The following is a 27,691-nucleotide window of genomic DNA, read 5'->3' on the forward strand; positions in this document are numbered from 1 at the left end:
TAAAGCCCCTCACTCAGTATAAGGTCGAGATGATGCTGTGGCATCATATTTAGATCATGGCTCGTAGGGAAATCTAGGGTGTACTTAGTCACCTATGGCATGACCTTATATTCCCACTCGATTTAGTAACAACAGTTGGTTTCTTACGGGGCATGTGAGATTTAATTTATTAACTGAGTTTCTAGGGTAAGTGGAGCGAAAGTCAGAAAAGGCAGGAGATGAAAAGCCGGCAGATGAAGGGGAAATACTCAGAGAGACAGAACTGCCGGAGAAATGTAAGTCTTGTCTCCTAAGTCTCTCCAATAGGACATTAATGTAAATATAGTTACTTATCCACAAATATTTTTATGCACTGCCCTGAGTGATTTTTTTTCCTGGCTTTTAAACTATCTGGTTGTGATTTTCATTTCAGTTTTTGTGTTTATTTAGTTTTGAGCCTTTTAATCGAACAGCACAGTGGGATCTGTCAGAATACTAAAGTCTTATATTCTGAGAATGTTTCAGCCATCTGGGGAAAAAAAAAAAAGCCTCCGTTTACATTCAGATGGTATATCTTATTCATCAAGCTGGCATGTGGGAATATTGATATGTTTGAGCATGTAGAATCCTGGTAGGCAAATACCAGGCTAACTTTCCTTTGTATACTATAGAAAAAAAAAATACTGTATCTTAGCACTGAGACAGCCAGTGTGTCACAGATGTATGTCCCCATATCTTTTAACTCTGGAACAAATTCTGCTCTTAATGTCCCTTCAGCTGCTTTAAGTTAGGACAAGATATGTTACAAGAACTTTTAACTTGTTGAAGAGCTTCCCGGGTTTCTGCATTATGAAGCAAAAGTGAGCTAAAGGTTTTGTTTGCTGGTTGGGGTTTGTGTGTGTGTGTTTTTTTTTTCCTAAATGATCACTGTATTGCCTAAACAAAGAAAGAGGTAGAATTAATAAAACCTCTGAGATGATTGACTCTGAAATGTAATCTAATTAAGATGTCTATTTAAATAAATCACTGCCATCGGAGCTAAATAATGAATGTCAGAAGATGTTTGTGTGCAAAAGGTATCTGTGAAGTTTTTCTGGGAAAGTGATTATTTAAAAATTCAGCATTTTTCATTCTCACTCTTATAAACAATCAGGCAGGCTATTCTCTTACCAATTTTATGTTTCGGTGAATCTGAATTTGATTGTCACGCAAGCTTCCTTATGAGTCATTATCATAATTTCACATCACTCATTAAATGAAAGTTGTTTTTCCCCCTAAATCCCCTAACCTACTTCTATCGTGCCAACAGGAGCACTCAGAAACTGGCACTAAGGTGCAGCTCTGATACAAGATTTCTGTTTCCCCGTGACTCATTTGACATTAACATAATTATGTTACAGGAGTCAAAGTGATTTTCCAACCATGAGTAATGCACAATACTAGAGAGAATGTTTACAAGACACCGAGGCATATCAGCTAGCTGAAGTAACCAGCTGCTGATAACAGCTGAAGTAAGTTGGGGAATTAAAAAGTCTTATAATACAATTATCCTTCTTTGGCACTCGCTGTCATGTACGGCCGTGAGGTAGGTCGTGTGCTCTGTGAAGAAGGATCCAGAAGCAGCACCGTGCCATAATGGGGAGAAGACTGAGCCCGTGGGTAGTTTGCACAAGAAGTCTTCATAGTTTTCTTCCCACTTGAATATTTATGGCAAAGTCGTGCTCGGATGAGAGCAGTGATCTTTTCAAGAAGCGGCTGTATTTACCAGAGTTCATTTCAAAACACAAGTGACACACATCCTCTCAGCCAGGAAAACAGCATCAAAATGAAGTAACAACAACAAAAAATATGAGGTCATCTCGCAAATATTTTGAACCGTGTGTATGTGAATAACACAAAAGAAGAAAACAGATAAGCATAAGGCAAAACTGAGTGCCATTACCACGATGAGATATCTTTTATCTGTAATAGAAATATCTATCTGCAGGCTAGTGATAATGGCACAGGGAAAAATTACAGTGGATCTGTTCTGAGTAAATAGCAGGAAAATAGTAACTAAAAAATGTGTCAGAAATAAGAAAAAACCTATTAAAATGAAAAAAAAAAAAATCTTAGTGGTGATTACTTGTTTCAAGTGTTCCATGCGATTTTTAGAAATTACTGACTCTTCGGGATTTGTGTGAAGCGTTTGAGGAATAAGCTCATTTTTTTTTTTCCTGACTTTTTAAATTTACAATAGCTTTTGAATGAAACTGAGACACTTTCTATTTAGAAGTTTGTCAACTTCATCTGGGTATCCTTCCCATGAGGCCTTATTTCAGTAATGTGCCGAGCACCCAGAACATCACTGGTTTCATAAGAGTTGAGGACACTTACTTTCTTCCAGGATTAGCCTGTGAAGGTAGAAGTCTAATTTTGAACTACCAATACAAACTAACTACAACTGCGTAGAGTACTAGAATTCTAAATAACCAGTTAACAACTTTCCCGTAAAGTACCACAGTAATACAAGTGGCAAAGAGAGTGAAATGCAGAAAATACACACTGATTGCAGAACTGTTAATAGAAGGGATGTTTTCCAGGAGACACAATCAAAAAGAGTCAGATAAAAATTCCACGTCACACTCAATTTTTTTAATTCGTGAGAAAATCTGCTGAGGCCAGACATTTGGCATGATGGAATTGTCGTCATGGACACTCAGAGCTGGATGAGGACCAGAACCAGCACAAAAGTTGTTCATGACAGAGGAGGGCTGGAGATGAGAGGTTTGCCACAGTGCCTTGCGTTGGCAACACTCCGCATTTGGCAGGAGAGTCAAGACTTGGATGTTTTCTGTTTTCTCTGCTATGGTTTTCATGCTGCACAACCATGGGCAGCCTCTAGTTCTGTTTCCTTCCATTTGCCCACGTCTTACTTACTAGGAGATGTAATGTACCTGCTGTGTGGAGATGGCTTTGGCTGGCAACTCCTACTGCAACCACCAGCATGAATGTATTTAAAACACATCGATAAAATCACCCAGCAGAACCCAAACCAAACATAAACAGAACAACCCAAACCCCATCGACAGAAATAAATTCCCATGGCACAACGTAACAGTCTTAAATTTAATCTGATTTGCTGTAAACTCATCCAGGACTGTAGTTTTATAACTGCGTATATTCACCTCCATAGCATGCTGTGCCACTGTGTTCGTATCTATTTCTACTGCTTTTAATTATGAATATCCATTAAGCTCAACCCTCAGCCCAGGTTGCTAAAATGTACTCCAGTAGTACCAGAGCATTTTCCTGTACTACAGGTGTATATTGTGTTATTCCTTACAGTAATACATAACAGATGTTTGTAAAATAATTCTGCTCAGCTCCAAACCTACCTGGAGTCCTCTAATGAAGCAGTCTTGGGAGCAGCACTTCTGCAATGTTCTGCATTTCCATCTCCTGCTTTTTCACTTGGCTCCAAAGGAATTTTCCTCTTATAATGATTTTCAGGGCAGCTGCACCCCGTATCCTCCCTTTTTCTTTCTTGGAGGAACTACCATTTATTTGTAACATTTATTTAGCATTCTGTGGTGACATACAACCTGTGCAAATTCCAAGTATTTAACCTTTGTTCCTTGCTGAAGCTTTGCACATTAACTTAAAACAGCAGAATTAAATGGGCACCAAGGAACACTTGCTGGAAGTAACTGATGAAATCTTGAGAGTACTGCTTGCCCTTACTGGTTGGCTGGTTTTTGTTGTTGTTACCTTGTTTTTCAAGCTGAGCTCCCAAACAAAATACTGAAGGACATTTATTCACTATAGAAAATTATTATGATTTTAGAAAGAAAAAAAAATGTAAACAGATCGATTAAGATTTGACTGATTCGTAAATTAGAGAAAAATTAGCTGCTATTAATTTTTTGAGTTTTCAGAGTATATATATGTCTTGTAACAAGGCCCAATGTTTCTATAATAGCTATCTTGGTGATAACCGATAACATGTTACTCTGAAGTAGCAGCAGCAAACAGAATTAAGAGTGTATACCCATGCCAACAGCAATGACAATCACTTCATCCCATTCCTTACCTGGATGAGGCCCCAGCAGCGTTGTCTTCTCTCGGTCTGATTGGAACAGCACGGGCTGCTGCCATATCCCACTGCAGGACAGCCAGGAGACCACCAGCAACCTTCTCCTTGGCTGCCATGGGATTTGGGAGCGTGGCTGTTCTCGTCAGAGCGGTCAAAGCGAGCAGACTAGCCAGGAACACGAGCTCTATTAGGAAATACTCTGGGAAACTTTCTGATGAACAGCAAATATTGCTGTTTGGGACAGCGATGGCTCTCCAGGATGCAAAGAGAAGTGCTACCGGGTTTTCCCCACGGTGCACCACAAGGAGGTTAAACTCCTCCGTGGAGAGATTTGCTCTGCAGGAAAATCACCAATGTCAACAAATGCTGAAGCTGAGACTTTGCTCTTCTATGTGAGGGGAAGCTCCTGCAGCAGTGGAGATGCTAGCAGAAAACAGTTTTCCAAAGTTTTCCTTCCTCGGTAGCCCTCTCTCTAAGGATTTCTCCTACAAGGTTGTGTGTCAGGCTCCCTGTATGACTCTGAGTACTTTTTAGAAATATTCTCTTTTGTGGTATATATACTTAGAAATATTCTATATTGTAATATAAATATCAGTTAAAATATGTGTTAGATACAGATTCATTTTTATAATTGTTTCGTATAATACCTTCTCTTAGAAAACTGAATTTAAGAAGGTATTAATTTTAAGGCTGAAAAATTAGACATTAGATTTTGTGCTATATTAAAGCTCAGTCCTGCTGACAGCTATGTATGTGCTTAAATTTAAACATGTGAGTAGTACTGGACTCACTGGGATTATGCACACAATTAAAATTAAGCATGCGTGAAAGTGTTTCAAGGTCAGAATCTCCAAATTCTTTCGCTTGTTTAGAGTAAAACAAAATCAAACAAAACAACACACGCACACGAAAACCTAACCACACACCACATACGAAAAACCACTACCACCAAACAAGTAAACATTCATTCATGTAATAAAATTGCAGTGGTGTTTATGTTGAGGGACTTGCTGGGATTTGATAGGCAAAGTATCTTACGAAACAAGTTTATATAAAACTTAAAATGAAACACTCCAATGCTGTGATTGCCTGCCCACACGGCCATATTTTCTAGTAGGAACGATAAATGCTTACTTTAACATCTTGAGCATCGGATGGGATTAATATATTTATTTTGTAATAAGGTGGCATGTTTCAAAGAAATGAACTACTTTTTTTTAATGTGTTAATTTCATTTTTCTATCAACACTAGTCTGATATTTCCAGAAAAATTAAAAACTAAAGTGTGTTTTACTTTGGGATGGAAATGTGCCTTATGTGTACAAGGTGCATTGAACTTTGCTAAATCACTCATAAAAATGCTCATGAGACAGTCCTGTCAAATTACAAGTTCAAATTAGATGGTTATGGAAGCATTGAAACTTTTTCCTGTCCAAACGTTTTCTCACTGCTTTCTAAAAGAGAGTTGTCCCTGGTGGTGGTGAATTTGGATCAGCACAGAAGAAAACAAAGTGGTTTCTCACACCTTGTTAATAATTACTGTCCTTACCGTAAAATGTAAACTTACTGAAGAGGCTCCGGGGCCAACAGAGTTCCCATAAAACCTCAGCCACCCATAATCTAGTCATAGCAATAGCTGAATTCTAGGTCCCCTGTCTTACAGGTCTTTATCCTCATCTGGAAGGCCTCAGCCCCTTGAGTTGGCTCCCAAATCAGTCACCAAAGTGTGTGGGGAGTAGCTCAGCCTCCCCAGCAGTGAATGGGGTGCTCTAGGGAGGCACCTCTGTCTTCTTCAGAGCCACAGACCCGGGATCTCTGCTAGTGCTTTGGCCTCTTATTTTCGGTTTAGCAAGGCATTGCTCCTTTCTTGCAAACACTGGTGAGAGGATGAGGTGGTGCTGCCTCTTTCAAGCATTCAATAGAGATACGCAATAGCCAGGTTCAGTTCCACTGGTTGTCTAACAAGGTTTAATCTCATGTTTCTTTTGATCTGGGAGGTTGCTCGAGCTATCAGATCGTAGCTGGGGAGAGGAACACACTCCATGCTCCTTGCTGAGGCCATGCAAAAAATAGGGGGAGGACAGCTGGCTCAGGAAGAGACTCTGATTCTGGTCCTTGCTCTCAGGGCTGCTTAAAGATTTTACACAAGCATTTTTTTAAGAGCAGAAATGGAGCCCGGTTCTCACTTCTTTGAAGCAAGTGGCCCTAAAAGGCACCTGATACTTGAAAGTAAGGCATGACTGCCCTGTGCAAGTGCTCATTCCCACTGCATAGGATAGGCATGATCAGAAACCACGTAACTTGGAGGAGCTAGGGGAAGATTTAATATTGGGAACCCACTGGACATAACCCCAAGGAAGGCCCTTAGGTGGGTAGCAGATGTGTTTGAGCACTTGTGCAGAAATGAAACTTTGAGGTGCATAGAAACAGAAAGCTTGCTGGCTGAAGCACATATGGGATCTGGATGCCAGGGAGTTTATAACCCTGGGTGAGGGTTTTCTGCAAAGGAGATTGGGATTTGCTTGCTTTAGGTTACTACAGCTCGTCCACTTTGAAGTTGCCATCCTAATCTGTCACAGGAGGGTTAGAAAAGGAGGAGGATCCAGATTCTCCTGCAGCTGCTGGCTGCGGTTGAGGTTCTGCACATCATCTTTGTCCTAAATGTCTCTCGGGAGAAACTCATAGAAAGGATATTTCCAGTTTAAAACAAACAAACTATAAATATTCCACTAAAAGGAAAGGACGTGTACCCGGTGAACTTTGAGATGTGCTCCAAAAATATGCTGCTGACCTCCCACTTGACATAATCTGTTTCCCTGTTAAACTGTAATATAATTAGGGCCTGCTCTAACCCTGACACTGTTTAATGCTTACATCAATGGAAATGTGGCCTCTTGGACTGCAGTGGGCATAAGGTCTACACGTAAAGTCTAAAATAACCCATGCCACAGTAGAAGGAAGGATAGCCAAGAGAGGATGCTTACCCCTCTTACCTTGCAAGATATTTAGGTCTCTTATCACATAAGTGTAAATGGGCTTTAGGCCAAAGATCTTTGAGAACTTGGAATCAAACCTCAACTCTCTTTTCACTAGTGCTAATGAAGTGCCGCTGAACTGGAGTCTGTGAAGTCACATGGGGAAGTGAAAGGAGAATTGGGACCAAAATGAACTGAGATCAAGTGTTGAGGGCAAAGACACTTCTACCAGCCAAAGCAGGGATTGGAAAATAGGTGATGACTATGCTGGTGGGCGACCATGGTGCTAACAGTCACCATGATGGTAATAGTTGATGACTGTTAGCTCATTTTGTCTCATCTCCTGCAGACGCTAAATTTCACCCAATAACCCTTCTGTTGAGCTCTGTGAGATATGCAGCAGGTGCAGTGAGAGACAAGCACAGGTCTTGGACTAGGATAATAGTAGAAGGGTGATCATAAACCCCCCATTTTGTAAGCGGTCCATTTGGGACAGGCATATTTACAAATAAGTAAGATTTAATTAATAGATTATGTCAGGAAGCCAAAGGATGCTGAAGTTCTCTTGCTACACAGCTTGCAAGCATGGGTTGAGAGGAGGCCCATGGCTCTTATCCTACTGGTACCCTGTAGTTGGAACGCCCACAATGGGGGAGAAGCTGCGTGAGCGTGCTGGTGTCATCCTGAGCCAGGCTGTGGCCAGGAACGCTGCTTTTACACCACCTCTTGTAAAAATGTCTGCAAAGAGCATTTTAAAAAGGGAAAAGTACAGTGTTTTAACATATATTCACATTGGTGATGAAACCTACAAAAGCTTAGACATATACATGGATATTTTAAGGATACAGAGCATGCATGAAAAAATGAATTGGTTTGTTATGTTATGTTGTATTATTTATCACTACTATTTTAAATAAAAATTGTGGAGACCTGTAATAATTGTAAACTAAAACCCAACAACCTGAGTATGTTTGACCGGCAGGCTCTGCAAAGAAAACTGTGTGCACATCACACTTGCTATGAGAGCTCCTTTTCATTTCTCAGCCCAACATATGGCTGATTTACAGCCTGAATTCAAGAGATTGTACAGATCAGTAAGGAAATCGTTGAGAAAACTTTGCAGCCTAAACACCCACTTTTCCACAATGTGCAAATCACCTGTAAAAAAAAGACCTGCTGAATTTAAATGTTGCATGCTAGATTAGATATTTTCTGTGCTTCATGCAGATGCTTTGAACACAAAATAAATCATCAACAAAAAATATCAAGATAAACCACCCCAAGCCAAATCCTTGGGGGATTAAATGAAAGCACATATGCCAGTTTGAATCTGGGGGGAGTTTTTGGGTACTCTGGCTTGTTTTGGGTACTCTGTCATATCTGCAGTTTCTGCTCCAGCCACTGATGATTTATCTGGCTGATTAAAGTGGACTAGTGTATAAATGGTTCTAACAGATGCAGCCTCACGAAAGCCAGGAAGCATAACATTGAGCCTAATTTATGGTTTCCAAACAAGTCGATCCTGCCATCCCAACTCGAGCTAAACTCCTTCTGAAGTGCTGGGCACAGCTATAAATTCATAATTCAGGCTGGGCTAGAGGCTGCCTGATATCTACTTGTGCCACAACACTTGTCTTTTGAAAGTAGACTTAACTAAATATTTCACAATTTTCCTGATACCATGTAGAACATCTTGGCTTGTACAAGGGCAAGAAATACTTCTGCATTAGCAAGGAAACCATTTTCCCCTCCAAAACATGACAAGCATCTGTCTCTTTAAAATGAGATGGTAAAGCATGTTTTACTTTGATCAGCTTTCATTTATGGGAAAAAATTATAAATTTAAATAGACTTGAACTATACTTTCCCTTTATGGGAAACCGAGTCCTTAAAAATTGTAAATCCCTCAGTTAATGTGGAGCAATATGATATTGAATTCCTGCAGAGAACACCATGAAGTCACGGTGGAATCTACTGAATACTCCTAACAGACCTTTACAGGAGTATTTCATTTTTATATCCTTACTTTTTCTCTCATGCTGACTGATGGCTGCTTCCATATCACAGTCTCCTTTCTGTATACAAGGGGACAATAGTGTCTTCAGTTAAGTAGGTCCTTACAGTTTTAAAGTAGTGTGTATGTTCATGTGTAAAGTATCACTAAAAAGCCTTCCATATTTATCTGCAAAAGAAAGCAGACTCTTGAAGTGATAATCAGCAGTTCTGGAGAATCAGTCCTCTCTCATTATGGGTACAGCCCTGCAAAATTAATTGGGGCTGACCTTGCACTGAACTTGACAGGAATGGTATCTGAGGAGAAACTCCCACATCGGTTTTTAAATGTCTTGATAAGTCCTGACAATACGAAAGCGCCTACTCTAACTAGCTCCATCTGTATCTGTTAGAGATTGCTTTCACAGGACAGCTTTCTGTCTGCAGAAACAACCACCAAAATGCCCTCTCATACACTAACCAATTTTCTACTTCTCCTCGCTGATCCCCTCTGTTCAGCAGGATTTTCTCTGAGTTTCCTGGTCCTTGAAGACAAAGCAAAAGCAAGATCTTCTTAAATATGGTTGTACAAACTATTATTCAAATAGTCCCAGGAAGCAGTGACAAAAAAAAAAAAAAAAAGAAGTTATAAGGCATAGAATTCCTAGTTTAAAAGGATACATAACTTAGAAAATCATCCACTTAATTTTGTTTCTTTAGATTAGTTTAATAACTCCATCATATTTCTAAATCTGCTTTACTCTTACATTTACTTGTGTGTTGTAAAGAGCCTGAGATTGTTCTGTAGAACATGGGTCAAAATTACCTATTAATAACAAGTGGCAATTCATACAAAACTGATCAGAAACAAACAACCAAAAAGCATTTTTTCCTGCAGTTGCCCTGATGAAGTTTCTTGCTTGTCTCCTCTTTTTCTTTAGCTTGCAAAATCTCTCTATACGTAGCAGCTCTCCTGCAGTCCCTGCAGTCCCCAGGGCCTTAGCTCCAGTCCTATTTCTACTTTTATTACTATTTCTTATTTGCTGCACTTATAGTTTAATTTTCACTAGGAAAGCAGAGCTGATCCATTTTTCTTCTTTATATTTTACATTTCCATGAAATATGGCAGTAAAAATGCCTGATGGGAAGTGCTTCTCCTGTCAGTAAATGACAAGCTGAGCACAGATACGGGTATGAAAACTCTTCCAGCTGATTGTTATAGTCCCAGAAAACGCTTTTCTTACCAGTCATCATTGCTGATATGCGACACACATTAGCTGCTGCATGGAGGCTCAGCTCAGCATGGAAGGCTTCCAAGAACGCTTCAGCCAGCAAAGCCTATGGCCTCGGATGCACGGGCGTGTGGGACGGTGTGTGCAAACAGCCGGATATTAATCCTGTGCATTCCTAGTTCAGTGCAGGAAATGTTTACTCCTGAATAACTTTCTGAAAAAGTAGGTTTTAATTATTTGATAAATCACAAACATCAGGAGTGAAAAAGAATAATAAGACAATTTACCTTAGAGATGGTTATAAAATATAGTGTAACTTATTTTTTTACTAACTAGGCACTCCTCTAAAATCCACTAACAATGCAGGCTTTAGTGCAACAGGTGGAGAAAACACTCTGCTTTTGTGTTCTATGTTCAACAATGTTTTTGTGCTCTGCCTCTCTTTAAAGTTCCTAGGTTTTTGTTTATTTCAATAATTCAGCATCCACTCAAATTCTAAACCTTTGTTGTATTAGAAAAATAACAGTAATTACTATACTTCAAAGTTCTGTAACAAATTAATTGATCAGCCCATACTTATAATAAAACTGCCAAAATAACACAAACCAGTATTATGCCTTGACAAAAGACCACAATATTATACCTTGTCAGGTGCTCTCATACCAAATCTGCTAGAAAAATAATCCCACAGAAATAAGTTATAATATTTTATGGAGGCTACTTTAGCTCTTTGTTAACAGCAAGTGCTAAGTTAGGCAAGATTTTTGGATGGGACCTATTCAGCTGTGCATTTAATTGCCGTGCTGAATCCAGGCTTCCATTCAACAGCTGAAAGATTGTTAGCCTTTTTAGAGCTTGACATAAAAACTCTTGCATATAAGAAAAACATACCCAGAATCTTTACTGGGGCTGCTAAATACTGCTGTGACACACACATTGAGCAGTAAGAATAGGTAATAATTCATCTAGAGGGCATCCAGCTACAAAAGGCTGCGGTCTGATGGCCCATTAGAGTGCTAATTAAAATTAGACATAAAAATAAAATACAGCAACATTATCTGTGATTTCCATTTGGGAATCCCAGCTACTTCAACAGGCTGGGAAACAGAACCAGAGGAAAAATAGCAGGTCGTCCAAAATCACAAAGAAATAATAACAACAACAACAATAAAAACAACAGTAACAACAATAATAATAATAATCCCTCTAATTTCTTGACTCCCAGTCCAGTGAGCAGCACATCCTCACCTGCCTCATTAATTACTTTCAGTGTAGAAGGACTAAAGCCCAGTTCCACAGAAGGAAGCTGGGCATGGTGAGAATGAATGTCCCATCTCTGCCATTTAACTTGCAGCACAAAGTTAAGCAGCACCATGATTGAGGCATTCATGGCCCCTAACTTTTCTAAACTTGGGCTAAGGATTGAGCTGGTCTTTTAATAAAACACCATCAGCGAGAGCACGTGGTCTGAAGAGAAGGACCCGAGTTGGGTTCTCACCTCTGGCTGGGAGGGATGAAACTCATGTTCCCTCTTTCTGAGGAGAAATGATCTAACCACAAACGAAGCAGCTATGCCGTTGGGGAAATCTTTCTCTTGACTTCTCCTGCTCAAGTTGTCCCACCATGAAGTACAAGCCAGTTAGTAAACCAGATGGTGCCTGACTTTACAGCCTCATGGTGAGGACATACCTCTGGACAAGGGGCATCCCAGAGTCCAGCTTTGTCTCTGTGTAACCATCTTGGATCAAAGAATCACCGGATAGAAGAAGAACCCTACCCCACAGTGGGTGACATTTCGCACTGGACTAGCAGTTGTGGGGCACCCCAGGTGGGTGCAGTGACACCCTGCATCTTCCCCTGTTGCTGAGGTGGCCTCATCAGCAGCCTCCAGTACTCCCAGAGCAGTCAGGACTTGGGCTCAGGGAATGCTTCTGTGATTGCAATTAAGGCAATCTAATTTTAAAACTGTGTGCAGCTCTATCGGTTTCATTTTACTTACACTTCGTTCTTATTATCTGGGCAAGTTCCTGTACAGTTAAAGCCAAAAAAAATAAACCAGGAAAGATAAGAGGTTGAAAGTTAAGATCATTCATCCGTTCCTTTCATGGCAAGGCACATGTCAAGTGGGTGAGAGGACAAACGATAAGCAGAGTGAAAGTTGCAATGGAAGCCTTGGTTTTGAATCTTCTGTAAATTGCAAATCTGTGCCATATATTGTTTTTATTTGAAATAGTATTTATGTAGAAATCAATGTTTAATAATTAGAAATCTGCATTTGTAATTATTATGGGAAAGAGTAATTTACATATTTACTAGGCAGATAACAACTGATGTTTGAAGTATCATTGATATTATGTCCCAGAGTGATCTTTGTATATGCACAATTCCAAGGGCAATCAGTGGGAATGGGTAGTTATTATAGCGGGTATGTACATGTGTGTCTTGTGTGTAGCAGCATGATGATTCCATAATGTATCCAAAATATTTGTGATTTAGCACAGTAAAAATAGACATATTCTCTCACTCGCTGCCTCTCACACTCCATGTTTACCCAGAAGACTACAGAACATGAACCATAATGACATTAGTCCACCTAAGGGAAAATTACACCACCAGCAAATAATTTCCAAGCATTTCTTTCAAGTCATTTCAGGATGAGAGTTTTGTACTCTGACAAACAGTGTGACTAAATGCTGATTTTTCGTAGTCGCAGAGGCTAAATTTATCACTTGTTGAAGTCAAGGGGAACCTTTCCATTGACTTCAGTAACAGTTGAATCAGGTCTCAGTATTTACTTTGATCAATAATAATTTTTTCACACATAAAGCCATTGATGAAGTTCACTGTGAATCTCTAGCTGCTCTGAGACAAAATCTGGCATGCTGTTACAAGGTGGAAAGGCTGTGGAGGGAGAGATGAAGGGGAGAATCTGTGAAGATGGAGCTTTTCTTGCCATTAAATGGATGTGACTATAAAGGCACCATGAAAGAGAGATAATTTATGCTTACCTGGAGAGCAATTAGTGTACCTGATGTATCATTAGCTTGTTCAGTGGAACCAGTGAATTTACTTTATTCAGTCTAGTTTAAGATGTGATTCTTTCAAATATGGGACCTCTTTTCCTTGTTAGCTACGATCTGGATGTATCCAAAGAGATCAGAAATTGTAATTACAGGCTATGGTGCATAGCCAGCTCCTCCACCCATGCACGAAGTCCATCTGAATAAAAACAAAAACAAAGCAAAACAAAAAACTTTGAAAGGCTTCAGCAAGAGGAAACTAAAGATATGCTTGGCTGGGCCAGCATCAGGGCTGTCTCTTAGCTGGAGAGCGGGGTTGTTTGTATAACTTGCCATACACTCTGCACTCCCAAAGCACTATATATAATGACTGAGAACCTTGTGGAACATTTAATTTAGTAAAGTTCCATTAAAGTTCACAATAATTTTGGGCACCAGAATCTGGTCCTGAAATGTACGTTTTGTTGCACCCACTGGTAATTTTATTATCAGTGTCTCTGCCTTATTAGTGGAGAAACAAAAAGTAAAATGACAGAAAGTGAAAGAGAAAATTAAAATGACTCATTTAAACTTAGGAAGCTTCAGGGGCAGGAGCAGAAGGACCCATGGGAGAAAAAAAGCTGGAAAAAGGGAACAGAAAGGGAAATTACGGAATCCAGGGATACAGGGAGGCAAAAGAGAGAAGTGAGAGGGGGAGAAACAGGGAAGTGGCAAAGAAAAGGAGAAGCTGCTGTTTTAAGGAAAGGGGAAAGGGACTATTAGTGAAACAAAGCAAAAGAGAGAAGAAAATGGGAGCATCCAAAAAGGAGATAATAGACAAATGTATTTAGAGGGTTTATCAGATAGTGATGGAAACTGGCAGTAAGAGAAAGGTAAGCTGAGGAGAGGAAGCAAGGAGCAGATGAGTTTTGTCTTCAGTGTTAAAGAGTAAAAGAAGTTCAAATAATGCACTTATTTTCCTGTACAGGGAAATACCACTTGAGTGGTATTGAATGTAAGGCAGACCAGCATTTGCTATACAGCTTCTGTGAGAGTCTGTCCTCTGGCTCTGGGGGTTTTAACTCCCTTCGGTTTTTGGATCCCTTAGCCCTGTAGACACCCAAACCTTTCAGAGTGAATTTGATCATTACTGCTGTAGGCTTGGAGATTTTTTAAATCACTTTTTGGGTAAATTCTTGCAAGTATCCCAAAGATGCCCAGGTGGTCTCCAGACGGCAGCTGAAAAGCCCTGGGCTGGGTGGGGGTGGTGATGCTGCTCGTACTGCAGATCACTCCTGTAGTTCAAGCAGCAGAGATCTAAACCTTGGAAAAAATGGTCCCAAGTTTCAGCTCTAGCATTAGTCCAGTCAGATGGGAAAATCGTCTCAAAACTAGAGCATGTTTTGTGGAACAGGGGAGTCTTATCACACAGATTCGGACCTGAATGTACTCCATAGCAAAAGTCACAGTGAAAGTTAATTCCATTCACAGAAATGGAGAATACTTTTTTTGGGCAGAGTCAAAAGACCTGATTCTGTGCTGATTTTATAACATGATAAGTCTGAGTTCTGGAAACCTCTTTCTCATATGTGTGCCATGCAGGGAAAAACTGAACCCATCAGGGTTACAGTAATTTCAAAACTTAACACAATTAAACAGCAAAGCACACAGAGACACAGGTTTTACTTAAGATATCACTACACATTTTATTTATTTACATCTCATTATATTTTCACCAGACCAAATAGGTTTAATGGAACTGCATGACCATAAACCAACATAGAATCTGGATGGGACGTGAGGATTTTAATTGTGTTACTCTGACTGACATCCTACTGTTTCATAAATGTTAAGATAGGAGACAGCAGAAAGCTGCTGCTGTAAGGACGTGACTCCGTTGATCTGTATAATGATGTCTATAGCTCTGTCTAGCAAGGAGACAGCAATATTTTAGTTTTATTCAAATACCCACAGTGTATGACATGGTGTCAAGGGATGTGGAGGCAGGAGTTGGTCAGGACAATGTAAAGGAAAGGATTTTTTTACACCAAAACTTATGGAGAGCTGCAAGGACCACACTGTGGGGTGATATTCAGCCTGATGCCTCTGCAGAGAGTGAAAGACCCAATTCTTATCAGTCTTCTGTTGATGAGCTACTGTACCTGGCTTAAGGAAAAGCAGAAATAATGAACATGAATGTCACATCTGTGAAGTGACTGCTGTTTCAGCGGGACTGTTCCCTGAAGTTTGTGACAAAAGAGAGAAATGAAATGGAAAAGGATCAGTAAATGTTGAGGGGCAGGCAAATTAAAGATATTTTGTGAGATGGAAAATGAAACTGGCAAAGAACATTAGAGCATCTGGCAGCTCTACTGGGTTTTACTTTAACTTCTTGATAGCCTTAGTTATTAATATTATATATATATATATAATATTTTTTTTTTAACTGGAGTATGATCCTACATCCTTACTGTGATCAAGTTAGCTTTAGTTTTAAAGGGGAGCAGGACAAAACCCATGTGACATGGTGAAACTGGGTTTATTTTTCACTGTGGTTTCATTTTCTTTTTTCACTGAAGAATTTCAAGCCAGGACATGTTTCAGTGGCCTAATCTCTAATGCGCACAGCAACAGCCTCTCTGTTTGCTTTGCAGGGAGGAGCTGGCTTACTTCAGGAGTAGGTCAAGAATGAACATAACTGGTTCGCTGTCAGTTTTTAGTACTGGCTGGAGCTCACAGGCAACAATGGTACCAGCAGTGGTAAACAGTCTTGTGTAGCAAACAAATCTCTTTGCTTTAGTTTTGTGCAAGTTCGTATGATTTCAAAACAAAATCATAATCTGCCTACTTGGTGAGGTGTTGTTATTGTACAGATGTCGGTGACTTTTAAACAACAGGATAACAACACATGGATTTCCAGGGTACTTCTGCCCACATTGAATGAGGGAGCTGCTTCTTCCCTCTTCATTATTCTCTGACATTGTTCTGCTTAGCTGAAAATACTCCAAATTAATTCCCACTTTGGGTAATGCTAGCTGAATAAGAACAAGCAGTTGCTAAACCTCTGTCAGAATTACAGCAGGCACCTGGTCATCGCTACTAAAACTGATGTTGCTAACACGTTTCCACAATAACTTCATGCTCAGGACTTTCCAACCAATTATCTTTTGGGAAGAAATTTTCCACATTTGGCCTCTGCTTGAGAGCGATTTTTTTTTCCTTCTAGGCTTGAGGAAAACTGTGCCAGCTGTTCTTGAACACAGCATGAATTATAAAATTATGCCTGTGAAGTCAAAAGAACTTCATTGGCTGCACCAAGCTGAAATCTAAAGCTTGCACTAGACCCTCCTGAAGAGCAAAGTTTTTGCCTGGCATTATACTTGACATTGATTTACCCAGGCTAACAAAGATAAGCCAACAAACATGTTTTGAAAGAGCTGAGAATGGTTTATCTGTAGGTGAGTGGAAAAAAAAGGAAAGCCTGCAGCTTGCACAAGCTGCAAACAGGGATCTGCCAGGTAGGTCAGAAGAACTTACTCCTGCTTCTGCAAAGGGCACTTCATTGTGTGAGGAGAACAGGGAGAGACTGCACCTTCCCCAGAAGGAAAGGCAACTTCACTACTCCAGGCTCATTCCCCTTCCCCGACAGATTATTATTTTTCTTTCAAATGCAGACAATTAAATGTAAAATAGGAGTGTTAAATTTGCAAAGTTGAGCATGCTAGCACTGGGACATTTAAAAAGCTGAGATTACTACTCCTGTCTGTGTGGCTAATGTGTACATTTACATATATACATATACACCCAGTCAGCCGCGTGCTCACAGAGGGGAGATACAGAGGGACTTTCAAACTAGTATTAGAAACTGATATCCTTGATAAAATGCTCCAAGGCATTAATACATCCCAGAGTATAGCACTTGAGACAAAGTATCTATTATCAAAACAACAGCCACATTGAACATTATGAAATTAGCCAGTTGGAGTGTGTGATCAGGGTATACATTTTATATATGAATGAGCATATCGGTTTAGTTAGAACATCCGCAAGCTTGAAATGTCCCATTCTTTCTATGTTTAGTACAGAAACTTGAAGATTGTCTTAATGACAAGTTTGTATGTATTGTATATGGAATATTATCCAACTGGATAACACTGTGCATCTCCCTGTAAGCCTTCTGCCCTCTCCTGGGTAAATGCTTTTTTTGACATATCTTATTTTCTAGCACTTTGGGGGCTGTTAGAAGGCAGTTTCTGTTGTTAAACAAACCAGGAAGCTATGGAAACAAACAAACAACAACAAAAAAGAACAAAACAAAAACCCCTTCACCACAGCCACCACCATATTTCCTTCTCATCTATAGGAACTCTCTGATTTCCCCCGAAAGGAAAAAAAAACCAAACCAAACCAAACCAACAACAACAACAAAAAACTGGCTTTCTGTCGTTTCATTACACGAGTCTTTCCTCCTCAGGGGAGAGATTGAAGTCTTCCTCTTCATGTCAAGTGAACTTTTAGCTGTCGTCTGAGTCAGGATGGGGAAAGGGGGTTGAGGAGCTGAGGCTCGGCGCGGAACAGTACGGTACCGCACCGTGCCGTACCGAGCCGAGCCGTTCCGAGCCGTGCCGGCGGGGAAGCCTTGCATCACCGCTACGGGCTCCGCTTCCCTCCTCCCTCTCTTTCGGAGAGGCTATTAATAGCATGACATCAGCCCGGGACTCGCCGCCAGAGTAAATACCAGCCCTACCCGCTCGGCTATATAAGGGGAGTGATGCAACCGAAGCGAGGAGCAGAGGAGCAGGGAGCGGCGAGAGCTGCTCTCCCCGGAGCGGAGGAGGAGGCGGCCGTCGCTGGCGGGACGGCAGCGCTGCGGGGAGGGTGCGGAGCCCTTTCCCTCGGCAGCAGCGGGAGGAAGGTAGGTGGAAGCGCGGACGGGGGGACGCCGCCACTCACTGTGCCGAGGGGCTGAGCGCTGTGGGAGATGCCCGCCGCGGGGTCCGTGGCGAGGGGAAAAAGTTTTTCCGGCGGGAGCGCAGTCGGGTGCGGCGGTGCCGCTGCCCTCCCGTGAGATCCCGCCGAGCCCTCGCGGCTCCTTCCAGGCTCTCACATTTGGGGGAACCCCTGCCCGGGCTGCCGCCAGATGTGAGCGCCGGGAGGGAGGGACAGAGCCCGCCGAACTCGGCTCTCCCCGGGCCGGCAGCGCCGCTCGGCACCGCGCGGTGGCGGCCGCGGCGGACGGAGGGAGCCGGTCCCGGAGCGGTGGGACTGCCGGAGCGCGGGCGGGCGGCACCAGCTCCCCGCAGGGTCAGCGGGGACTGAGGGGCTGTAGCGGGACTGGCCAGGCCATGAATAACCCCCTCACTGCCGCCTATAGATATATCTCTTGATATACGCATTAAATGAGTGGGAGCTCTCAGTGTGACCCAGAGACATTCACTTTTCTTTCTGTCCCCGCGTCTTGAGATGAAGATCAGTTGCTAAGCTGTTGCCTAATCAAATCAGGCGTGACACAACAGCAAACTTGTCTCAGATAATGAGTTTCCTGTTGGAAATCAGTTTTGCTCCTGGTAACAGCATTTGGGAAGCTGGAGGCAGCAGAAAATGGTTCGGGAATGATGTGGGATGTCAGAAAGCTTAAGGTCAACCAGCGTGCACAGAGGTTGTGAACTGTAATTGCTCTTAATGCTGTTTAAGATTAACCTCAATGGTTATCGGGGTTTATTGCATCAGCAGCAGAGGAAAAGGAATTCATATGAAGAAATAAAACCAAGAGGCACAGTCAGCCATCTGCAGTTAGGAGGGGAAAAAAAAAAAAAAAAAAAGAGACTGAAAGTAGTCACTTTAAGTATTACTGTTAAACAAGAATACCCTTAAATAATAGAAATGAACAGCTAGGAACTATGTACTGAAATTAAACTATTGGCAAACGAGATGTAAAAGTTGACTGTAGATGGAAAGAATCAGCAGCAAAAGAACAAAATGTAGGGGTAGAATGAATGAATGAAGTTGTTTGCATTTAGCTGAATTGGGAGGGTACTGTTAACAGAAAAGGTATTCTCTTTGGAGAATTCCAAAACGAAGGATAAAGTAATGAAAAATTAACTCACACTATGAACAAGCTGTGCCTTCCCAGTGCAGGTCGGTGAAATGTTCGGCACCTTCAATGTCAGTAACTTCAGAAGGACTCAAACCAGCCTTGGAGCAGAGGTCCACGTGCGTGGTCTAACAAAGTAAACAGAGATCATATCGGAAAGGGCCAGATCTAATCACACTTTAAGGCCTGATATTCTTATTCCTAATGTTTCCCCAGCCTTCACTAATCCAGAGAAAATGAGACAGTGCTCTTGATGGTTTATAGACAGAGATACAACATGTACAAAAGCTAAGGACAAAAGGGCAACTTCTTGCATTTTTTTCAGTAGCAAAATCTAATTATCATTGCTGTAAAATGTTTCTAAAAGTGGAATTGTTCCTCAGAAATTAGAAAACATCTGCCTTGTTATGAAAAGGGAATCTTTTCAGCTTACTGAGTATATTTGACGTAAGACTGAGAGTGATTACTCTTGTTATTTGTTTCACGGTGGCTCCTAACTATCAGAGTGGAGCCCTTCCCTCCCAGGCACTGTCGAGAAGCCCTGTTCCAGGAAAGTAAAGCAGTGGCAAACAGCCCTGCAAAATGGGACTCTGCTCATGGCAGAAATCCTTACACAAGCCTCAGCCCCCTGGTAGGCCCTCCCTTCCCTAAAGTCTGAATAAATAGAGATGCCTTTCAGGATGTCTGGAAGGTCAGTGAGCTGCTTGGGCAGGACAGCAGCAAGTTTCTGTAGTCAAGGACACTCCCCCCTCTGTGCCGCCTCTCCCTTTGGGCACCCTCCTGTTCCTTGTTTTTTTATTTTAATATACTAATGACAGACAGATGAGAGTACCTGAGGACATTATAGTAGGGTTTGGTTGGTGCTTGTGGTACATTTGGCACTAACAAGTAGAAATCCACAATTAACACAATTTCTCAGACATGTTACTAAAACACAAACATTCTTGCTTTCCTCTGGTGCTGCTGACCTTAATTAAAAGTTCACCTAAACTGAAAAATAATTGAATAAACCACCAGTGCTGGAAAATGATTAGCCCCATTAATTATTTTGTAGGCTTGAAAATGGTTTTGCTGTTAATTTAAGACTCCTGGTTGGATTGAATTATACAAAATTAACTTTGTTGAATGAAGCCACCACTGGGAGCCAAGGGGACTGACATTCAGTGAAAACAGCTAAAATTTCTGCTAGCGATGAAGGGTTCAGTGTCATCTGGAATTAGCCTGTTTAAGTGAGTTGAATGGTTGAATGTTGATAAACGACAAATAATGCTGGGAAGATTTTAACTGGAAATTATAGGGCTATTTCTGACTTGTTGGAAAAGAGTGACTGTTTAGTTTTCTGAGATTATAGGATTAAACCATATCAGTACTTTAAAAGTGACTCATGAGCAGGGGCTTTCTGAAGAGAATTACATAAATTTCCCAAGGTCTTTCTGAATAACAAATTGTTCTAAATAATTTCCTCATCTTTAATAACTACGGGTGAAATCCTTGCCCCATTGAGGTCAACAGTAAAAGTTCTTTTGATTTCACTGGGTTCAGGACTTCACCCCCAGATCCTTGGAAACCTTGAGCTCTTCTGTGGTCAGTGGGTGAGGAAGAAGTGAGGGAGTCTCTGCAGCTGGACATGGTACTTTCTACCAACTGGCAATTCATTGTTCTCACATTTTTATATTTACCTCACTTAGCAATGAACCAGATTCTACTCTCATTTGCACCAGTGTGTATTTATGGTGTACTTTTAGATGTCTCTGAGTAAAATCTATCATCTTGTCAAAGTATGCAACCCCAAACATTTCTCACTGGGCTACAGAAGTAGAGTACACGGAACAATGCAATTCTAGATTGACCATGTGGAAATTTAACTTACCCACACTGCTGCCCCAAGGCAACTATTTGCTTACCTGCACTAAGTTAATTACAATTGACTTTCCTGTAACTATTACATTCCTAATCAAGGTAGATAACGTGCTATAATTATCCATGCGGCAACTGGAAAAAAAGAACACAAACCCTACACACCAAAGAAAGCTGAAAAACCAATGGTTTTCAGGATAGCTGACTGCTGAGTTTTGTCTCTCTCTTTTCTTTTTTTTTCCCCTCAGTGGGGTCACCAGTTTTCACAAAGCACACAGGGGGCCATTCTCCCTCCAAAACTGGCTAAAAAATTACTAAGAATGACTAAAAAGAGGAAAGTAAAGAGTACTGTTGGGTAAGTTAATTTTCTCAGGAAAACTAGTAGAAATTAGGTTCCTCCATGGGTTTCTCTTTGCATAATTCCCCTGAAGTATCTTCAGTCACACTGTTTTATATCAGCAGGAGATCTAACCATAAGTATTTAAGAATTTCAAACCTCTCATTGAGGGCACGCGAGGACAGTTTCAGATTTTACAAGAGCAAAGGAATGAAACAAACCACTTCATGTTTTTTGTGACTCAATCCCTCCAACTCAGCCTGTGCTTTGAAGCCTCAGCATGTATAGACTTTTACCTTTGTGACGTCTCTTATTGTTAACCGTTTTTCAGGAGTTTATAACCAGATCTGCAACTTTATGTAAGACTGAGCATGATAATTTTGTGACAGATTCTGTCTTGGTTAGCAAACTTCAGCTTCTAGGAGAACTTTGAGCTATGCCTAAATGTAGCCGAGATCAAGGCACACTGTTCATTTGAAGATGGAATCTGTGGTGGTATAACTATGAGGATGGAGATACTCTTACACTCCTTCTGTGCTTTAATTAATAATAGTATTTCTTTGGTTTCTGATTTGTTTTCCTTATTATCTCTCCTGATTCTAATTTGCCACACATTGCCAGTTTAAAACTTTTTCCGCACTAAGTTTCAGAAAGACCTAGATATTGTGTGATGTGTTAATACTATTATTATTTTTAAATACCAGCTTGAAGGTACCCTAGAGTAGAAGTTTTCACTTGTGACCAAGTTCTTAACTGCTTGACTCTAGTGAGAGACTGGGGTAGGTGGGGAGTGGGGACTGAAGCAATGCAAGAAATACAGTATTATTTCACATTATAAAATATACCTCTAAGAGATTTTTGCCTTTCTAAAGTTGTTGAAAGACTATAATTATTGTCTCTTTTTACTTTTCAGCAAAATGATGGTCCAACACTCAGGCCAGGTATCTGCATTAGAAGTCAGCGCCTCCGCAATTGTTCCCACTTTGTCCCCTGCAGGGTCACTGGGGTTTGATGATTTCACAAATTTAACCCCACTGGTGAAAGAGGAACTGAGGTTCGCCATTCAGAACAAGCGTCAGTCCCACAGGATGTCTTCTACCTTGGACACGGTGACAGTTTCTGAAAGGCCAATTGAAACATCAATCATGAAAACAGAGGTATGACTTTTCAAACAGCATTTCAGTATGAATGATTAATTCTCTAATAAAATTTCACCACAAGACCAGTAATTTTATCGGACAACCCTCTCCACCATATTTGATCCTTTCAAGCCTACTGCTTGGCTTTCTCTTAAGTGCTTCTAGGAAACACTCTGGTATTTCTTATTTCCATTGAGGCCTATAGTTAGGTATTTTATCTTTTATTATGAACTAAGGACAATGTTTTACAGATATTAGAGCAAGAGCTGATCTGGTTTCCCAGCCCAGTTTTGGCTGATCTGGGAATAAGTCACTGCAGCTGTACTTCAGTGAGGACAGGGGAGTAGGACCCATGTGGGCTACACTGAGGCAGACACAGTCATGCTATGTCCACACTAGGTTTTTACTTTAAATAATAATCTCTGTGGAAAATATTCCTCTTATAAAGTAGAGCAATGGCTGAAGTTAGGGAAATCGCTACACATTGGTCTGAGCCTCCACAGGAAACAAACCCAAGCTTGAAGGAGTGTGTTAACATCCTGTTTTTGGCACTGCCTTTAGTTCTCTGCAGTCTTGCTGCCTCCTTCATGCCACATCCCCTGCTCTGCTTCCCCTACTTCTTCCTCCTTGGGAAAGGGAGAAGAGATGGGAATGTGGAAGACAGCCTGGGGAGATGCCTGGCAAGTTTTTTGAGTCCCATTGATTTAAAATGATCCATCACATGGATTACATCCATCCAAACTCCAGTTTTTTTTATTGACTATTCTAATGGAGTTACTAACATTTTACTGTACAGCAAGCAAGGTCAGAATCACATCCTTATGTAACTTGTGATGTGAGCACTGACAACACTATACATGTTGATTTAAAAACGCAGAAGTTATCAAAATACAGGTCGAATATTTGCAACACCTTATGGATTGTGTATCTGTTCTATGGGATAGTTTTCTCCTGAAGAGGATGAAAGAAAAAAGAGAAGAAGGGAAAGGAATAAAATTGCTGCTGCAAAGTGCCGAAACAAAAAGAAGGAAAAAACAGAATGTTTGCAGAAAGTAAGTGACTGATATGAATTGTTCTTATTCCATCATCCTGCCAAGATCTGAACAGACAGCACAGGGGCACTGTTGTAGTAGGAAATACAGAAAGAGGTCACTCAAAACTCTGTCAACCCATCAAAACGTTAGCTATTAAAAAAATGAACGTGCTACATATTGAATAAAGCCTGGCTAAAACTAGAAAAAAAGTGAAAGCATGGTAGGAGTCAAAAGAGGTTACTGTTTCAGAGACCCATCTTGTCTATGGGGATAATGTGAATTCAAACTATTTTTTGTGTACCTTGAACATAAAGTAGTAAAATCTCATTTCATATAATATCCATTGTGGAGACCAGGAGCCTACAAACACTGACAAGTGGTCTCTGGCTTCTGTACGAAATACGTGGCACAGTAGCTTAGCCCTGAAGTCTCTCTCCTAAAGCTCCAGTACTGTCTTTACCTACTCTGCCACAAAATAAAACAATATTGCACCAGCATCAGGCCTGTCTTCATCCCCATATCTGCGGGGTGGGAGGGGCAGATTGGAAGCTATGTCCTTACTTTGTTAGCTTAACAAGGGTTTGCAGATAAGTGATATGATGTTCTAGGGAGTTAAAAAGAAGTGTAGATAATTTTGGGTAAATTTTTGACCCAAAAAAGTTCAGAGTAATTTTGTGGAAGGTAGCAGCAGTGCTTTGGATGCCTGCTCTTGTAATTCAACACAAATCTGCGTTTGGCCTTTCAGCTTTTGTTACACTCAGTTCAGAAGGTAACTGTCAATCCAGGTGGTTTTTAGACTAGTATCAGTGGAAGGATGTATAGTTTCACCATTACAGAACACTAAGAACATGCAGTTTCTTTCTCAGCTACCCATATGCTTTCCCACCAATAAAAGACTGCAACTATTAGATAAACACTGCAATTAACTATGTGAACTACTCAGTCTAATAGTTGTGTCTGTCTCTTGTGACTAGGAATCGGAAAAGCTGGAAACTATCAATGCAGAATTAAAAGCCCAGATTGAAGAGCTAAAGAATGAGAAGCAGCATTTGATATACATGCTAAATCTTCACAGGCCCACTTGTATAGTTCGGGCACAAAACGGAAGGACACCTGAAGATGAAAGGAATCTTTTTATTCAACAAATCAAAGAAGGCACATTACAAGGTTAAGTGGTATGGCAAATGTGGAAATATTTATAGTGTTTTTAACAACTACCAGAATCCATGGAGGATCTGACGTAATGTGTAGGATTCTATTAGTCAAGAGCCTTTAGGAAGGGCAGAATGCTTTCTTAAGCGGAAAGAATCATTTTGGCTTGACAGAGATTGTTCCCCTTGGAAGATCTGGTCTCAATCAAACTGAAGAGTCTTCTGCCTCAAATATAGGTTTTGCACCTGCCATACTTGCTGTTCCTAGGAGCTACAGACAACAGCTTCAGAAGTTTTAGCTCTCTGCTAGTACACAGTATCTGCACTCACAAGGTTTGTGCTAGAACACTAGGACTCCCGATGATGCACGTGGTACCGACAGCTGTGCTGGATGGACACTACATTTCCTTGTCGCCGGTAGGGAAAGCAGACTGAGAGTATTTTTAAAGTTTTGAAGTTTCCAGAAGGATGGTTTCTGGCAGAATGTCCCGATACAAAATGTTGCATTCTAACCTAACACACACACAAAGTCCTTAGTTCCAACTAAGCTTTGTCTTTTTTTCTCACAACACTTGTGTGGGTTTTTTCTGTGACTCATCTCAGAGACTGGATTTGTAAACCTAGTAGATGTGACAAAGAAATGTTTTTTGCAAAACGTCCATCTAACCAAGTTTGTATTTCATGAGATGGAACCTCACCTACTACCCTTTGGAGACTACAATTTTTCCTTGAATTGCTCAAGAGCAGCTTGTACCACCACTTGGTGATGTGGTGAACTGGACCTACCAGAAAGAGGAGGATAACTGTGGAGGGATATCAATACAGGTTTTGTCTGAGCAAAGAATTGCAAGATTGAATCCCAGGCTCATGAATTATGAAAAGGTGTTTGTTTTGTTTAAAAACCCAAACATCTTGGAACTAATCCTGCCAGCCTTAATTCATCCTATTAACCCTCACTCCATAATGTCCATGGACATCAGTGGCCCTGCGTATGCAGGTAGCTCTTACAGGCATAAGAGCTTGACAAAGCTTGTGCCATCCTGGTCAGGATTACTTCCTTTTGCCAGATGATTCAGAGGGAAAACTTACGGTTGCAGCTACTTTTATTTTACATTTGAGAGGCAACTACAGTCAAAAGTGTTACTTAGAATTGAAAGGAGGCAAGAGTTTTGATGTAGTGAATAACTGTTTTTATTTTTTCATTAAATACTAACTTTAGATGGTTTTGAACTGGTAGAAGAGCTGCTGGACAAAACAGTTGGAGCTATGAGTGTTTAAATTCTGATGTTTCTGTGAAATTCTCAGATTGTTTAATCCTATAAAAGATAACCTTACAATTTTTTGTAAAAGAGAATTTTATCCTTATTTATCACTAATATCATAATGAGTAGAGTTAATAAATACTGTAAGCAAGATAAAACTGAAAACACAAGTGTTGTGGTCTTTGTACCTTTATCTCGTGGTGTTTAATATTATATATTCCTAAACTTCACCAGTTGGATTTGAGACACCACTATTGAAAACACTTCATCTTTTCCACAGATGAGGCACTGAGTACCTTGAACAATTGGGTTCAGAGATTATACCTTCCAAAATTCTGTACCTCAATCAGTGGTGTCTGGCTGCTCAATGTCACAGCTTAAGTGAAGCAGACAATAAGAATGGAGCTTACAGTACATAATATTTTACACCAGTTCTACAGTGTTGAAATTGTGGTTTTGTTCTAAAGGCTAAACTTAAAGATACCTCAGCCATAAGCTTCTTACCCTACAAGTCCCACATGAGTTTATCAGATATCATACTTGATCCTTATATGATTGTTATATTCTGCAACAGAACTTCTTAGTACATTTTCCTAAGGTCTGGATATATTGTAATGTCCTGTATCATGTTTTAAAGACATGTACTTCATGTATCTGAAAAGTGAATGTATTACGAAGTTGATGTACTAGGCCCAATTCTGTTCTGAGAATCCATTGTCTTTCTGTGTGTTGGAAGGAGCTTCCCTGGGCTTCATTGAGAGTTTTATTCATGCCCTGCAGGCAGAGTTGGGGGCTTCTGCTGCGACCTCCCTGGCTGAGAGGGCGAGTTCCATGTAGAACTGGGCCAGCTGTTTTTCAGAGAATGGATATACATGAAGTGTGTTACAATAAACTCATCAAACCCTGTTCACTGGTATTTGACTTCTGTAATGTGGAAATACAAAACCGAGGCATCATCCCACTGTCATACACCTCGGCTTTGCCTTTTGCGCATCAAATACCAGCAGACAAAACTGTTTGTCTCCTTTACTGTTATATAGTGTTAACACAGAGACTAGAATATGACAGAATTCATGTGTCTCCCTTAGGGAATTTGTATGGTTGCTTTTAACCATATCACTGGTGACGCAGGCGTCATGCTTTTGTTGCTTGGTGTTATTTACTTAGCATGCCAAATGGTAACATGGTACCACTACTATTGTCAAGAGGATAATCTATTTTTATTTCTTTATATGTGCAGTCATAGCTGCTTTCTACTGCTTGTATGTGTGTGTGTGTGCATGCGTGCTCCTGCACGCTACTCTAGAAATGATGGTACTCAAGGTCATTCGGCTGTGCCCAGAAAAAAAGGATGTTTAAAACAGCTGGACAGAAGCAGTATGTTGCATGAGTTTTCTAAAGGTATACTTTATTCAGGAGAACTTTTGAAATGCATTAAAAGCAGTTTGTTTTCTATTCTCAAGTTTGTTTTGATACTTTAATAAAAAATTATTAATATATATTTATTCATGTGTCATTTAGTTCGTTCTAAGTTTCAAGGTCCAGGAGCAGCTTCTTTTTCTTAA

The 27,691-nt window shown here is 40.6% G+C and overlaps 1 protein-coding gene across 4 annotated transcripts; it reads left to right on the forward strand.

Moving 5' to 3' along the window:
* The first annotated feature begins 155 nt into the window (after positions 1 to 155).
* Positions 156 to 27,631, forward strand: ATF3 (activating transcription factor 3). Of its 4 annotated transcripts, none has more exons than XM_065058411.1 (4): positions 156 to 275; positions 22,454 to 22,697; positions 23,624 to 23,731; positions 24,688 to 27,631. In XM_065058411.1, the coding sequence occupies exons 2-4, from the start codon at positions 22,458 to 22,460 to the stop codon at positions 24,883 to 24,885; spliced, it is 546 nt and encodes a 181-aa protein (XP_064914483.1). In that variant the 5' UTR covers positions 156 to 275; positions 22,454 to 22,457; the 3' UTR covers positions 24,886 to 27,631. The 4 variants fall into 4 exon arrangements, with proteins under 4 accessions (XP_064914483.1, XP_064914484.1, XP_005502827.1 ...); XM_065058412.1 differs by having other exon boundaries at positions 170 to 275; positions 22,537 to 22,697; XM_005502770.3 differs by lacking the exon at positions 156 to 275 and adding an exon at positions 18,011 to 18,167.
* Positions 27,632 to 27,691: the final 60 nt, after the last annotated feature.

Source organism: Columba livia, chromosome 3 (genome assembly GCF_036013475.1).
Source record: "Columba livia isolate bColLiv1 breed racing homer chromosome 3, bColLiv1.pat.W.v2, whole genome shotgun sequence".
Lineage (NCBI taxonomy): Eukaryota > Metazoa > Chordata > Aves > Columbiformes > Columbidae > Columba > Columba livia.